The sequence below is a fragment of the Ceratina calcarata genome, unplaced genomic scaffold (genome assembly GCF_001652005.2).
Source record: "Ceratina calcarata isolate Rehan_Ccalc_2016 unplaced genomic scaffold, ASM165200v1 scaffold125, whole genome shotgun sequence".
Taxonomy (NCBI): Eukaryota; Metazoa; Arthropoda; class Insecta; order Hymenoptera; family Apidae; genus Ceratina; species Ceratina calcarata.
In genome coordinates, this window is record NW_017133515.1 from 325,815 (window position 1) to 341,661 (window position 15,847).

Here is a 15,847-nt window from a genome sequence, read left to right on the forward strand (position 1 = left end):
GGGGTACCCCTTGGAAAAATGTCGGAAAAATCGAAAAATTTTTGTTGTTGTTTATTATTAGCAATGTTCTTCCGACGTCTGATTTCTTTTTAAAAAATGCGTTTCTAAAGTGCATAAACTTTTGGGATTGACTGTACAGCCAATATCTTAAGAAATAGCCACGGCGGCGTGTCTGCGGTTGTGGCCGTGACCGTAACTGATATATACGAGATTGATCGCGACACGTTAGCGAAATATTAGCGAGATCGTCTCGTCGGGTCATCAGAGATAAGGCAATGATTACAAAGATCAGTCCCAGGCATCCTGTGATTTTCATCATGCTATGATTTTTTAGTCTGTCATTAGTCATCGGTTGCACGACCGCGACGAAGCGCAATGTTAAGATAACGGCCGTTGGTAGGAATCGTATTTGCATTGATACTAAATTCGAAGGTTAACAATCACGACGATAGAGTGGGAATTATTGTATTTTCGTATAGAACAGGAACGAATTAAAAGTGAAATCTCTTAATTGCTGGAATCTCGCCTTATCGGCTCCTCGCTGCTCGGTTCGTCGAAGATGTGCTTAATAAACGATTAAGAGATAAAAGGATCTGCCAAACGCTTGATTGCTTGTCCGTGTTCATACGTCGAATCGAGTCGAGTCGCATCGAGTCGATTCGACGCCGTTATTATATCGTATATGTAGACGTAAAATGAGTAAATGCGGAACAGAGATTGGACGCGTACCCGTGTATGGCTTGCAGCGACATATACTGCCAGGGCGAGCTGTTGCACACGATACAGATGGCTTCGATCTACAAGGACTCGAAAACGTTCGTTGACATGAAGATGAGAAATCCGCCGAACGAAACGCTGTTGCTGTTTCGCGAGTTTATGGACCGAGTCGACCAAATGCCTACCAGGCACGACATCGAGAAGTTCGTGAACGACACGTTCGACCCGGAAGGGTCCGAGTTCGAAGAATGGGATCCGGAAGATTGGACCATCCGGCCGAAATTTCTGAACAAGATCTCCGACGACGAACTTCGGAAATTCGCTTCGGACTTGAACCACATATGGAAGATGCTCGGGCGGAAGATGAAGGACGACGTTCGATTGAACGAGGATCACTACTCGATCATTTACGTCCCCAATCCGGTGATCGTTCCCGGCGGTCGATTCCGCGAGTTCTACTACTGGGACTCTTACTGGATAATCAAGGGACTCTTGCTCTCGGAGATGTATACCACCGTCAAAGGAATGTTGTCCAACTTCGTTATGATAGTGGACAAGATCGGTTTCATCCCTAACGGAGGCAGAATTTATTACACAATGAGATCTCATCCGCCCTTGTTGATACCAATGGTGGACGAGTATTTGAAAGTAACGCATGATTACAAGTGGCTCGAGGAAAACTTCCACCTCCTCGAGAAGGAGTTTGAGTTTTGGATGACCAACCGCACGGTCGAGGTCGAGATGGACGGAGTCAAATATACCTTGGCCAGATATTACGAGGAGTCCTCGGGACCGCGACCGGAGTCCTACAAGTACGTAAGAGATGAGACCCGAGTTTTCATTTTCGCTTCCATTCGGTCGTTTTCCATTTCCCGCGTCTTCCTCTTTCTCTTCTTGTATTCCCTCGTTACTCGATTCTAATGAATCAATTTCCATCGATCAGAGAGGATTATCTGACCAGCCAAAGCTTTCGTACCCCCGAAGAGAAGGACAACTATTACGCGGAGTTGAAGACTGCTGCCGAATCGGGTTGGGATTTCTCCAGTCGGTGGTTCATACTCGATGGCACGAATAAAGGTAAAGCGAGATACGTATACGTCGGAGTTGAATCGTCGACGAGGGCAACGCGCCGATAATAGTCCATTGTTGCAATTATCACATATAACTTTCGGATACGGTCGTATAATAGTCATCGCGTCCGCTTTACGAGGTTAAACATTACGAGCTCTCTAGAGGCACTTGCACTCTCTTCTCTAGGTAACCTGACGAACTTGAAAACGAGATACATTATCCCCGTCGATTTGAATTCCATAATATATCGAAACGCGCAGCTTTTGGGGCAGTATAGTCTGAGGCTAGGCAACGAAACGAAAGCAGCTTATTACCGGAAAAGAGCAGAACAGTGGAAACGGGCTGTGACCGCCGTGCTCTGGCACGACGAAGTCGGTGCTTGGCTCGATTACGATATTCTGAATGACATCAAGAGAGATTACTTCTACCCGACCAATATCCTCCCGCTCTGGACCAATTGCTACGATATCGTAAAGAGGGAGGAGTACGTCTCGAAGGTGCTTAAATATCTCGAGAAGAATCAGATCATGTTGAACCTCGGGGGTATACCGACTACTCTCGAACACTCGGGTGAACAGTGGGACTACCCGAACGCTTGGCCTCCCTTGCAGTATTTCGTTATCATGTCACTGAACAATACCGAGGATCCGTGGGCGCAGAGGCTTGCTTACGAGATTACTCAGCGATGGGTTCGCAGTAATTACAAAGCGTTCAACGAGACGCACAGCATGTTCGAAAAGGTATAAATTTGTACAAATCCGTGCGTTTTTATTCAGAATGGACAATGATCGTTGTTCACTTTCGACTGACGCTGGACCCCTTCTTCGAATACGTTGCAGTACGACGCGACGGTGTCGGGTGGCCACGGAGGCGGCGGAGAATATGAAGTTCAATTGGGTTTCGGTTGGAGCAACGGTCTCGTCCTAGATTTGTTGGACAAGTACGGTGACAGGCTGGCGGCCGAAGATCATTTCGTGCCGAACGACGTCGTACAAAATTCGGCCCCGCAGCAGGTCGTCGTTTCGACGGCTGGCCAAGTGATGACCGGCATTCTCGCTCTCATAATCTCGATAGCCGCGGGATTTATAGGGTGAGGTGAGTCGTCTTCCTCCACCTTTTGTCACTATATTCTATCACCAGCTCGACATCGATAATAATAGACCTTCCCGTTTTGTTTTATGTTTCAGATATTCTTCTGTGGTCTATCAATCTGTTTATAGGGAAATTTTTGCAACGGCAAAACCGTTATCGTTGATATTTGTCAATCAATTCGTACTTCTCCCTTAATCATCGATAAGTTAGTATAAACAAGGATAAATTAGCACAATCGAGGGAGAAGGCCGACGTCAAATCAATCGTACAGTTTTTTCCTCTTGCCGCTAGTTTAACAGAAAGCGATGTCCTTTTGGGCTTTCCCATTCTGCGTGCATTGTCGCGACTAATCTTCTGTGATGTATGTTTTTCCGACTTTCCTCGCTGGTCGAGGACGCGTCCATAAAGATAACTATATATATATATATATATAATTACTATTTTCGGTTTGACTAGCTCGTGATAATGATACGGTGTGCGTATCGCTAACGGGTGTATTCTGTTACAAGAAATATCTTCGTACGCTTACAGTTAGTATTATTCGCGTTAAAGATAGAAAAGATGATGCATAAAAGATCTACGCGAAACGATCCTTGTATTTTTGGGTGACATCTGGAGATGTTGGTGCATTTTTGTATATATTTATAAAGATGGCGGCTACGAATTATAATTTCGCAACATTCCGCGCTATGAAATTCCAAATAGTGTACATGTATATATGAGCAAGACAAGGGATCGAAAGCGAGAAAGGTATTTAGTACGCGTGTCTCATCTAGTCAATTTGACCGCGTAATCAACGATCGCCAAAGTCTTCACACCAAAGAAGGCCCGTATACGCCGTACGGAACCAGCAAAATAAAGTAAACTAGCCATTCCTCGATTCTCTGAACGGCGACTTATATATTTTTACATTTTCTTCTCTTTCGCGTTTTAAATTTTGTCACAATACGTATATAAATATAAGTCGTTGGGTCAAAAGGAATGAAAACAAAGAGCTGATCGGATACTCCGCATTCAAGTTGGTTCGACGCGTTCGACCGGATCGTTGATCGACTGATCGTTCGTTGTTATATGTACAGGTATATGTACGGGTAGGTAGAATGGAACCACGTCTCGATGAAACGGGACAACGAGTGAGAAGAGTTCCTTGTCGTATTATGTTTTTCTCGAACATTGTTGCATGCCTCCTTTTACCTACGTTTGCCTAACTTTGTGGTGACACGTTTAAATAAAGTTTATGAGTCTAAACATCTACCCGACCTGTTCCATCTGTTAAAAATCTGTGTACCTCGTTAGCATGAATAGCATGGTCATTGTCTTTCCCTCGCCTGGCTTCCCCAAACCCAAGTAGGTACCTAATTTTGATTATATTCCATGAACATCCAACAGTTCCAGAAACAATGTATGTACAAACACAAAGATGGAACTGTGCACAACACTTTATCTTAGTCTGTGTGTATATTTCTTGCATTTCCTTATCTGTAGATCTCCGTTATCGTTCAACAAATAATGCTAATCCAAGCGCAGTACGAATTCTACCAGTCGAGGCAGCAGAGCATAACGCGCAGTAATGATAATCCTGTGGCTGTCACCGAAACCGGAAATCGCGATCACGCGACGACACACGTAGTGCAACGGTGATTCGCATGTCGCAAATAATTCGAAACCATTGGATTTCAAACTTCCCAAGTGTTCCTAGGCTTGGCCTTTTTCGCTGACCGACCAAAACGAATCTCTCCTCAGCCCGCTGTTCCGTTTCAAGTCGAGGTATAATGGTATACGTGTAAAACCATTGTATACGAGAGCACACGCGCACAAATACATATATATAAACGATTCAACATCAGAATGAGTCTATTGCGCGAGAGCGTGCGTAATATCCGTTCGAGCGCGTACGCGTGGTTTCTTTTCTGCTAGTTTGTACTCTTTAGAAAGTGATCTTGGAAATCGATATTGCGATATAGGCAAAGCGAAGTAGTCGCGGAGCGATCGAACTAACTGAATCGTTTGGTACCTTTGCAGAATGGTGGTGTACAAGAGGCGGCATTATTACGTTCCCGGACCGTCGACGATGCCGAACAAGAGAAAAGTGATCTCGCCGACTAGAAACCTTTACCGAAAGAGGATCGCCTATACCGAATTGAAGGACATGAACAACGATTGACGAATGTTCGTCTTTGATAGACCCGATTCGTTTGAACCGACTGTGAAGCGACAAGAGCACCAAAATCGGTAGAGAAGATGGAGCGCGAGGATTAGAAGCCGTGACAATTATTGCGCACAATTCGGATCTGCAACGATAGGGACCGATCCGTCTCGAAACCGTGTTGGCGGCTGTTTCCAAAGCGCTCGCTATCGTGTTGCTGAAACTGAATTACCGTTACCTTTGTGAGATAGTTTACGTCGATCTCTCGAGTCTCCTCCGAGTGTGTTTGTGCCTTTTCGTTCGGCGAGTCGCACCGTTTCGATTTGCGAAGTCAGTGTTCACGGTGGCGGTGACACGGCGACACAAGATGAAATCGCAGCAAAATGATTTTCCTGGATTCGAGGACGTTGGGAAGGAACTGCGGATAATCTGAAACGAGACGCGATGTGATACATCGGAGACTCAAGACGATCACGTTCGTCCTCACCTCTTCTCCAGCAACGGTTTTCTTCTTTCACTTCCTGTTCACAGTCGGCCTAACGAGTTTCAACCTAATTATTCCTGCGTTTGACGTGCAATTAAACGCGATCCGAAGATAATAGGAGAAGCGCTCTACCACTGCGTCGAAAGGGGAATCAGAGGGTGCGCAGGCTACGGAAAATTCGTTGGACTTAGAATAGAGAAACTGTAATCGAAGTTGAGGCGCGGGAATGGAAGGTACGGGTGCACGCAAGTTGGACGAGCCGCGTACGTTCTTTATATATATAATAGGTAACATGAAATTACGATACTATAGAGAATATTTTTGCGGATATTTTTGTACAAAGAAATCCGTTTCACCGCATATTAATAACATTAACCGAAAACTGCGCGAAGCCTATACACGTTTCATTTTCATTCTTGTCGTTTCTTCGCTGATACCAATCATCCGCGCATTTAATCGACGGAAGGATTCCGCGAGCAGAGCTATGCGAGCATTGCAATCCGATAATCGGACAACGAAGTGACGGTTCACCTCCAATTCTTAGTTTCCCACTCCATCTCCGACTTTTCAGCTCGATCGAAATGTCGGTTCTGTAATATACATATATTGGAGCTAGGAAGATTTCACTTACGACGGCAGAGGCACAAAGATTTTTCCTTAAACCCTTAGTGAATAGCAATAGGCCATACCCAAGAGTATATGTAAAAAGGAATGTTCGTCCAATTGGGAATGAAATCTTTAAAGCTCCATACGGTATAATCTTTTGCTATAAAGAAGGCATTCTGGTCTAATTATCGTGTGACACGAAACGCGTTGACTGAAACAACACCAAAGCGAAATACAATTATGGTAACGGTGTAAAGTGCAAAGGTCCCTTTTTTAATGCTTCTATCTCGCTCGAAGTGCCTTCTTTATAGAAGATAAATGTAATGCAACTAGAAAGCGCTGTATTTTTTTTTGCTCTCGTGGAAGCAGGCTCCATACGAGAAGGCAACCGTTCCTTAATAGTACATTATGCAACAAAGGGGTAAAGTCGCCCTCGCTTTGCTCGGGTAGTAATCACTCAAGGGAATAATTGACTTTACTGCCGTGTTGCATATAATATTTTATTCACGACTGAACTGTAAAGCCACTGTATTTAAAAGTAATTAGGAACTGAATGTATTATATTGATAAAATTTTCTGAGTTTTTTATCATTTAAAAAAAAATTTTTTCCCCCGTTTGCCATGGTCGAAGTATATGAGGAAGAAGAAGAGAATTATTTTACTTTATATGTGCAAAACTAAACTTTTACTCCCGCTTATAGTGTACAAGGGAAATATGAGCGATTTTAGTCCCGCTTTTCAAGGAGAAAAATGGCTTTTTCAGTCAGCCGTGAATAAAATAAATAGTGTAAATAAATGCATTATGAAATTGCAAGTAGCGAGCGTCATGTACCTGCTTCTCGATCAAAAAGTCGGATGATTCGTAAGAATATGCAGCAGCGCAGCGTTTTGTTAGCACCGCGACGAAAACATCTTTCCACTCGAATTTGCTCCTGTACATACATACATATATACCTACATATATTTTGCCCCGAAATAAAGTCTTCGTTTCAAAGAATTTTTTACGAACGATAGAAACAAGTTGCATCCTAGGGTCCGGCCGGTTTGCCGTATCGGTCGCGTACGTTTTCTAAACGCGCAGCAGGATACTTTCGCGTTAATATTGCAGTTTCGGACGAAACGTCGTTTCGAGCATGTAGGAAAGGTATTTTATTTATAATAATTAGCTTACTTTTAATATTTATTTACATCGTTCATCGTTATAAAACATCACAGCGCGCGCGCGTATTCGGTCGTTGCTTTTAGTTACCAACATTGTGGGGGGAGGAGGGTCTATAAGAGTGCCGAAATTTTATTCTTTCCTCCCATCGACGAGATGGTCAACTTCCGATCCTCTTTTGCGGACAACGAATCGAACAAGAATCTTAGGTCACAAACTTGCATACACGTTCTATATGTAGTACTTTGATTATTGTGATACTTGGAAATAAGTAGCTACTTACATCACGTAATTAAGTTTCATCATACCTCTTCTCTTCTCGTATCTTTTCCCCGTTTCTTCCACTTTACTCCGGAAGCTGCGTGTTCCTATTTTCATTTCCGCACGTTGACCTTGCTCAAAACACGGATCGATCAACCTGTATTTGATCGTCCGAGTTTCGTTCCTACGATCGCTTTACAGTTGATACGGCGACGGCGCTGAATCATGCATGATACCGATTTTGTTCGAACGCGTTTACTAATTCGATGAACGGAATCTCCTACTTACGAACATTTGTGACGCGCGCTTCTATACTCATCATACATGTACGTACGAGTATACATACATATAGGATAGTGTAAGCAGGAATACCGAAATCGAGGCGTAACAAAGGTACGTAAGAAATGCGTACATGTGTATATACGATAGAATAAAATATAAAACGATATATGTACATACATACATTCGCGTTTTCGCGTTAAGGAAGATCAAAAGATAGTTATGATACGCTGGCGTATCATTTAAGGATTTCGTGGAATCCGTCTCTTCTTTTTTTCTATGCACGTATACATGTATCAGCAATTGTATATTTTAAACGAAATATTGCTCGTTGGTAAATAAAGTTTTAAAGAAAAAGGAAAAACGATCCAAGTTTGTTCTTCACCGAAATATCGTATACAAGGAAATACGGGGGCGAATTCATTTGTAAAACGTTATCTTGATAGATTATTTATATTTCTTTACATTATACCACGTACAACAAGGAAAAATACTGAATTAAACGCCGGGTACCTTATTTGGTGTATCACACACAGTCAGGCGCAGAAGCCGAAACGCGAGATTCTCGCTATAGAAAAATGTAATTGTACAATTTATCACTGATATATAATTGATACGATGGCGAGTTTGCGCAATTTTTGTAGAATAATTGGCCACGTACTCGAATAGACGACGTACAGCCGTTCGATCGATTTATGTATTCTTTTTTCAATACCTTTTTCTGTGCGCCACACAAGTGTATGGCTGCGGATAAGTAATGAAAGGGACAGGGAAGACGAATCACGAAGTACATACATACATATCTACTGCATCAGAATACTTTGGTGCGCAATCAATTCACAGTACATGGACGACGTATTTCGGTCTACGTACATGAATTCGTGTGCGTGGGCCTCGCGTCTCGCTGGCCATTATTACATAATTACAATAATATAAATAATATACACTTTTCGGGGAGAACTAACAGCAATTATAGGTACGTAATCCTAAAAATAAATATCTATCACAAAAGACTGGTCTATATATGTACGTAAGTGGGTTCTGCGCGCGTTGCACTTGATTCCTGATACACCTGGAACTTATACGTATCTTTCTACTTGAAAACGACACTGCCAGTTATTTACATAGAAATTACTTTCTGGTTGCCACGCGTTAGTTACCTTATGTTAGATATATTTACAAATCATACGTACGTAACGTGCATGTACTTCCTTTCGGATTTGCGTATCGCTTTTGGGAGGAACTACTCGGAACTCGCCGTAACGAATACGACGAAATGATCGAGATCAAGATCGAGTGATGTCGTCCGATGAATCCAACTTGTTGATATCATACAGCACAATACAATAATATAATAACGTAAAAATATAAATGTAAAAGACGACGAGGGGGACCAGTCACGGCATTGAACAGTTTGCTTTGCTTAATGGTACGTCGATACTGTAATAATCGTCGTCGTCGTCGTCGTACTCGTGACGATGATGATATACGATACTACGTTCTAACCGCCTGCGCTTATTTTTTCAACAAGCTTTCAACTTCACCTCGATGGGTAAATAAAGATCGTATTAGGATCTACCATCCTGTCAATTTCACGGACCTTTGTACGTATAGTACATCAAACGAAAAACTGTTTGCGCAGAATACAAAGAGGACGAATTTTCGATCCTGAGAAGAGAAGGGAAGGAAAAGGGAGACGGAGATGGAGAAAAGGCAGAAGGAGATAAGGGAGAGAGAGAGAGACGTATTGTAGATTATAGACGTACTTGAAGTCTCTGCTCCTAAACGGAGCAAGTTTTATCTTCGTGATCTTGTCGCTCGTGGTTCGTGTATCTCAATAACGGAGCTCCTACGTTCACCGCCGTGTTAGTTTCTTCTTCGTTGTTCCCCGTTGGACACGTAACGATCTCTTCTGAACACAGTATTGTTAAGAAAACGTCAGTGTGAAAGAATAAATTAGAAATAACGAAAAGAGATTAACATACTAACCGGGTAAACATAATTGCAATTGGTCGCTGCTGGGATTGGTACTATCCCCAGTACCGCTGTCTTTGCTATGCTGAGAACTCGTTTCCAAATATAAATGCGTCTGCGTGTCGGCTACCGTGGCACCCGTGATGATAGCCGTCGACGGTTGCTGATTGTTTCTAGCCTGCGTGACAGCGTTCAACCGTCTCCGGGTTTGGTAAATTATAACCACCCACACTATGGACGTGCCAACGGCGCAACACACTATGGTGATTATTATTAAACCGAGTATATCGTCTTCGTTCACTGACATGGGACTGGGAGTCGACGCAGGAGCTGTAGAAAACGATTAAGTCTTTATGTCAAGACCGAGATCCGGATTCCATATATTTCCATATAGAAATAACTTTACCTGGTTTCACAGTAAGATGGGACGCGCCGACGACGCTACCTAACGAGTTACTCATTTCACATTCGTAACTGCCGGCGTCGCTGATTTTAGTATCGACGATTATTAACAATTGGTCCTCAGCAGTGAAGAAATGTCGCTCGGTTGCTTGCAAAGGATTGCCGTTTTTGCGCCAAGATAATTTTGGTCTAGGCGTGCCGCTCGCCATGCACTCCAATACGATCGAACCACCGACCATTATCTCCTTATTTTCCATTGGTTTCACGAACGATGGTGTTTCTGTAAACGAAAGAGAAAATGCAAGAACACCGACATTATTAAATCAATGAATAAAGACGAATTTTTATTCTGATATTTACCAAGTATAGTAAGAGTAGCATTCGCAACTATAACTCCAGCGAGGTTTTGTGCGGTGCACGAATAAACGCCGCTGTCGGCAGTCTTGACGTCGACGATAAATAAGACATCGTCCGTTGGCATCATATGCATTCTCCTTTCTCTCGCAGCTGGAAAATCGTTTCCCCCATCTTTCTGCCAGGCTATCTGAGGCGACGGTTGCCCTTCTGCGGAACACTCAAGCCGGGCAGTGCTTCCAGCAACCTCGCGTATATCGTGAGGTATTTTTGAGAAAGATGGATATACTGTGTATAAATGGAACGTGTATTTAATCGACTGACTCTTGAAATGAGTGAAAGGCAAATGGAGATGACTGAGAGCTCACCTAAAATGCTTATCTTCGCCTTGGTCGAGTAGGTCGTTCCGTAAGTGTTGCCGACCATGCATTGATACTTTCCAGCATTCGCATGTGTAACATTAGTAAGATGTAAAGTCGAGGAAGCCTCTTTAATCCCGTTTGCCGTTAAATCGGTATATGTTTGCAAACTGTCATCGTCGATCTCAACGTTATCGTGCTTCCAGGTAAAGTGAAGCGGGGCACTAGCGGTACTCGTTGCTCGACAAGTCAACGTCACATTATCCCCTTTGATTCCCATTTTACTTTTCGGCTCCTGAATAATTCTTGGCTTTGGGTACTCATCTATATGGAAAAACATCCAGTAATGAATCGTGGTCGAGGATTATGCATCAAAACCTAAGTGCTGCTATACCAACCACATGTAAAATTCTTATGATGAAGTTGGGTCAACGACATTCCTTGTAACCAATGTGGATATCCGCAGTAAACCTCTGCGTCGCTATATCTATGCTCGCGCAACCACATACTCAGCCATTGTAAGCCGCAATCACAAACTAATGCTTCTATACACGTAAAAAGAAAGAACTGAATTAGAAACGCACAGAAATGCAAACGATTATGCGACGTGTGTACGTGTTATACGGACTTGAGTTCATCCTCAGTTTGATCAGACTGGTCATCGAAGCGAACGCATTTTCTTGAATGCTGGTTACATCGTTCCCAGTCAAGTCAAGTTCGGTTACGCTACTTAATCCGCTGAACGCATTCTTGTTTACTGAGGTTATTTTATTATGAGAGAGTTCTAATTTCCATAGCTGTCCTAACGAATCAAAGGCACCATTTGTGTCCTCCACCATGTACGAAATCTTGTTGTAATTGAGCTCCCTTTGGCAATAAGAATAAAATTACTATTACGGAAGTGTTCAGGTGTTTGTATTATTGTTATACTCAAAATACAATTTACATACAATATTTGTAGACTGGGAGTAGAACTGAACGCGCCGTCCGAAATGTAGGTAATCTGATTGTGATCCAGCTTAAGCTTTTCCAATTTTTCTAAGAATTCGAAAGTACCTCGCCCGATCGCCGATAACTCGTTATGCGATAGATCCCTGAGAAACAGATTACCACGATTACGATTGCATTGAACATGGGATACGATAACCGAGTGTAATAAAAATAGTACGAACAACTCTACGAGTTCCTTGCACCCGTCCCATGCTTGAGTTTCGATCGTGCTTATTCGATTGTGCGACAGTGTCAACTTTTGTAAATGTCCTAATCCAAACAGGCCACCTTTTCTCACCACGGTCAACAAGTTAAAGTCGAGTTGCAGTATCGTCAAGTTGTCAAGAGGCCAGAACGCGCCATCGTTTAACGTTTCGATCTTGTTCCTCTTCAACCGCAACTCCTCTAAATTTGTCAAACCTTTCAAGCTAAGCGCTTGTACCATCTGCAGTTCATTTTTGTTTAATTCCCTAAAAAAAAAATGACATAGTACATTCTTTTATCTAATCGCACGCGTGGCGCGTGATCTGTACTGTGGAAATCGTAAAACATTATGGAACAGTTTCGTACAATATACGTAATTTAGACAAATTTGTAAACAGATCCTTCAGCTGGGTCAAGTTATTTTTGTTCAATCGCAATTCTTCCAGGCAGGTCAGATTGTCTAAACTTCCATTCTCAATTATTTTTATTCGATTCATATTCAAGTTTCTGTAATAAGAGAAATAAAATAAATCGCAGAACCATCTGAAATATGACGTTATAAAACACGTTGGTCAAAAGTTTCGTACAAATGCGTGATGCAATTGGGAGCAAGAAACGATCCATTTCGAATTTCGCTTATTTCATTTCCACTGAGATCCAAATTCTGAAGCTGCTGCAAGGTGAGTAACGCAGTCCCATTTATAACACTAATAGAATTGTGACTCCTGCAAGAATAGATTTCATTTTCATATCATAAAGATGGAAGGCGGGGAGAAAGGGGCAAACTTTACACGATTCAGTGATAAACGTGATACACTTACAGCGCAAGGTGTGTTATATTTTTAATAAAATACATGTCCGGTATTTCTGTCAATAGATTCTTATTTACTTTAAGCCCTTGCAAGGACGTAGCTTCCGATAGAACGACAGTAAAGTTATCTCCAAATTTATTGGCACTAAGGTCCCTTAAACGATTGCCAAAATAAAAGTTTAGAGAATCTTCCTAAGAAAACATTAAAATTACCGAGGAAAATACTTACAATTCTTTTAATTTATTTAAATGCGACAAAGCATCGGGTTCCAAGCTAGCTATATTATTCTCCTTTAGCTCTCTGCAAAAAAATTAATTTAGGCTCCTCCCGCTTCTTAAAAGACTAAATTGCATCGAATGAATTTTGATCTTCTCGGCTATAAGCTAAAGTCTTGATAAATCCATATCGCTACATGCTGTCGCACATAGTTCATAAATCCTTATCGATCTTTACGATATTTGCAGAAAGGGAGAACTCGATTCTTATTTTAAAAGATAAAAGCACGTATACTCATAGTCTATACGCAGTATTTTACTCTATTTACAATACGAAGTAATCTTAACGAGAAAATAAATCTCCTACTTAAGTATTTATCTTATTGCATCTAGATTTGTTAAATTTTCATCTTACACAATGTGCATAAATTTAAGATAATCAATGAGTTATAAATAATATATCATGTGCGATAATTAATTTAAAAAAAATGTTTGCTTATATCATTTGTATTTCTTATGACGAGAAGAATATCCTAATTACGAGGTTTCATAAAGTATTCGCGTACGCACATTGTTTTATTCAACAAAATTAAAGTAGTATCATTGTATATAAATTAAAACATATTCTGTGTAACTAATTCTCCCCGTTCGCATTATCTTATCTTCTTAGATCGTATTACGCTGTATATGCGCATTTTTTAACAATAAAATATCTTACACGTTTAACATAAATTGATACATAGTATTGTAATGATTGGAACGCAACTGACATATATAAAGAATAAATATTACGTAGTGTATTGTGAGATCCATTGTCAGTATCGAAAAGAAAAAACGTAAGCGCATAGACAAAACAGGCATCGGGTACCTATTTGTATTTACGTAGACGTACCGAAAACACAAATAGAAGCGAAGACGAAGAAAGGTTTGTGAAATGGAAAGAACAACGAGAGTTCATAGGTAATTTAGAACGCGAGTTCTGTCGAGAGAGAATAGGAATAGAATAAGTCGCAGTTATTTACTCACAAGATCTCTGTCCATGGTGGTAGCCCGCTGGGTGCACCAATCAATTGCAAGCTACTGCAGTCGACCACATTGCCAAGACAGCCACATTCAACGGGGCACTGGTTATTCTTCAGATTATCATACGACACACTATCGAGTTTTCCACCGTGCGACGGGATCACGAACGACAATAACGACAATGCAACAAGCGTCCATTCGTATTTCCGCACAAGCCGACGTAGACGAGAGATCCGTTCCGACATCGTGTGCATCGTTGTCGCGTTGTTCCGCTTAAAATTTATTTCGCGACTGCACATCGTGCACCGACGCTCCTCGCCATACCGATGACACTTTAAACAATGATAACGCTCTGTGTACAAGCATCACCGTAACAAGAAAAGTCCTGATGCTTCATCCGGTTGAAAACAAACTCGTATCTTAAAAACGCACCGACCCACACACCATGATGACGCCAATCCCAATCCCCCCAGTTCCCATCCCCATTCCTGATCCTAATTCTCACGAAGTAGAGACGAGAAACTCTGCCGTTTTCAACACTCCGATCTTGAGTGCGCATGTGTGAAATACCGCACCTCGCCCTGAATATAGTCACGAAACTCATTCACTGTATGCTGTGCCAACGTAAAGAGCATTCAACCAAACCACTATAAATAAATTGATTTCTACGATAACAGTAAAGTTATGACTTTCATCATTGTGAAACGTATTTAGATGTTAATTACTCATATTTTCGTATTATTGGACTTGGTGTAGAAAAGAAATGTCACAGTGCAGTATCACAAAATACCCACAATCGTCAGAACGTATGTATTATACAATTGTATGTATGTATGTATGTATGTATGTATGTATGTACGGAATACTCATTGAATTCCAGATCCATTTTGGACGCATACATAGAAAATGTGGCACGCTCTTTGTCTAGCTTTAAACCTTTTCATGCATCGCTGCTATTCGGATTTACGCGAATGTGCCACATCTATGTATGCGTGCGAAATGAGCCTAGAATCCAATGAATTATCTGTATATAAATACTTAGAAGACAAAAAATACGTAGTATAGGTAATGATTAAGTTTAGAACAGCTAATTCTTTTAACGAATCAATTTATTTTTTGACACAAACTGCCAATGACTCAGGTAAAGTGAGCCTAAAAAGAGAAGTGTCTCCACAGGATTCGTTATATTTAAAATTTACAAGAAGAATTGCATAATGCGATCTTGTTCATTCACTCGTCATACCATACAGTTAAACACACAATAGCGATTTCGGCATTTCTTTCTCACTGATGCGATGTTTGTTTTGGTTTCACGCGACGCTATGCAAACACATTCTTCTCTCGCTAATGACATCGTTACGATCATTCTTGGACAGTAATGAACGAAACATTGTAAATTGTAAGCGTTGAGAAGGCGCTAATTGTAAATAGTAAGTGATGAATATTTTGTACGGAAAGTTGGAAAATATCGGAACGGAATTGAGAGAACATAAAATCATAATCAACATCGTATATTACTTTTCGAGTCTTATTCGCGACAGTGATTACACTTTACTACACGTAGATTTCAGTAAAAGTTACGGTTCTCGCGGTTTCGCGATCGAAACATCCCGATACTGAGCTGAGCAATACATTATCGTTAGGTACAATTTGTAGATTGCACGTGTATCAAATACTTGGAAGAATAAAGAGATTTATT

General features: G+C 41.4%; 2 protein-coding genes across 9 annotated transcripts in view; one reads left to right on the forward strand and one right to left on the reverse strand.

Annotated features, from left to right (window-relative positions):
* The window catches only part of LOC108627227 (trehalase), a 22,229-nt gene extending 14,662 nt beyond the window's left edge, over nucleotides 1–7,567 (forward strand). For 6 of the 8 annotated variants that reach the window (XM_018028365.2, XM_026815482.1, XM_026815489.1 and 3 more), the window contains 5 exons: nucleotides 747–1,529; nucleotides 1,661–1,794; nucleotides 1,975–2,528; nucleotides 2,628–2,878; nucleotides 4,903–7,567. In XM_018028365.2, coding sequence (XP_017883854.1) covers nucleotides 747–1,529; nucleotides 1,661–1,794; nucleotides 1,975–2,528; nucleotides 2,628–2,878; nucleotides 4,903–5,044 — 1,864 coding nt within the window. In that variant the 3' untranslated portion in view covers nucleotides 5,045–7,567. Of the gene's footprint in view, nucleotides 1–714; nucleotides 1,530–1,660; nucleotides 1,795–1,974; nucleotides 2,529–2,627; nucleotides 2,884–2,975; nucleotides 4,135–4,902 lie in introns of those variants that run through there. The other 2 variants (XM_018028394.2, XM_018028403.2) reach the window with 2 other exon arrangements.
* A 682-nt stretch (nucleotides 7,568–8,249) lies between these two features.
* On the reverse strand, nucleotides 8,250–14,945 carry LOC108627223 (leucine-rich repeats and immunoglobulin-like domains protein 3). The gene is made up of 14 exons (XM_018028350.2): nucleotides 14,152–14,945; nucleotides 13,139–13,210; nucleotides 12,920–13,063; nucleotides 12,686–12,823; nucleotides 12,465–12,605; nucleotides 12,077–12,364; nucleotides 11,855–11,998; nucleotides 11,533–11,771; nucleotides 11,303–11,449; nucleotides 10,914–11,228; nucleotides 10,552–10,833; nucleotides 10,196–10,471; nucleotides 9,805–10,119; nucleotides 8,250–9,727 (listed from the first exon to the last, which is right to left on the reverse strand). Exons 1-14 carry the CDS (start codon nucleotides 14,445–14,447, stop codon nucleotides 9,597–9,599), a joined length of 2,928 nt encoding a protein of 975 aa, XP_017883839.1. The 5' UTR covers nucleotides 14,448–14,945; the 3' UTR covers nucleotides 8,250–9,596.
* Between the last annotated feature and the right edge of the window lie 902 nt (nucleotides 14,946–15,847).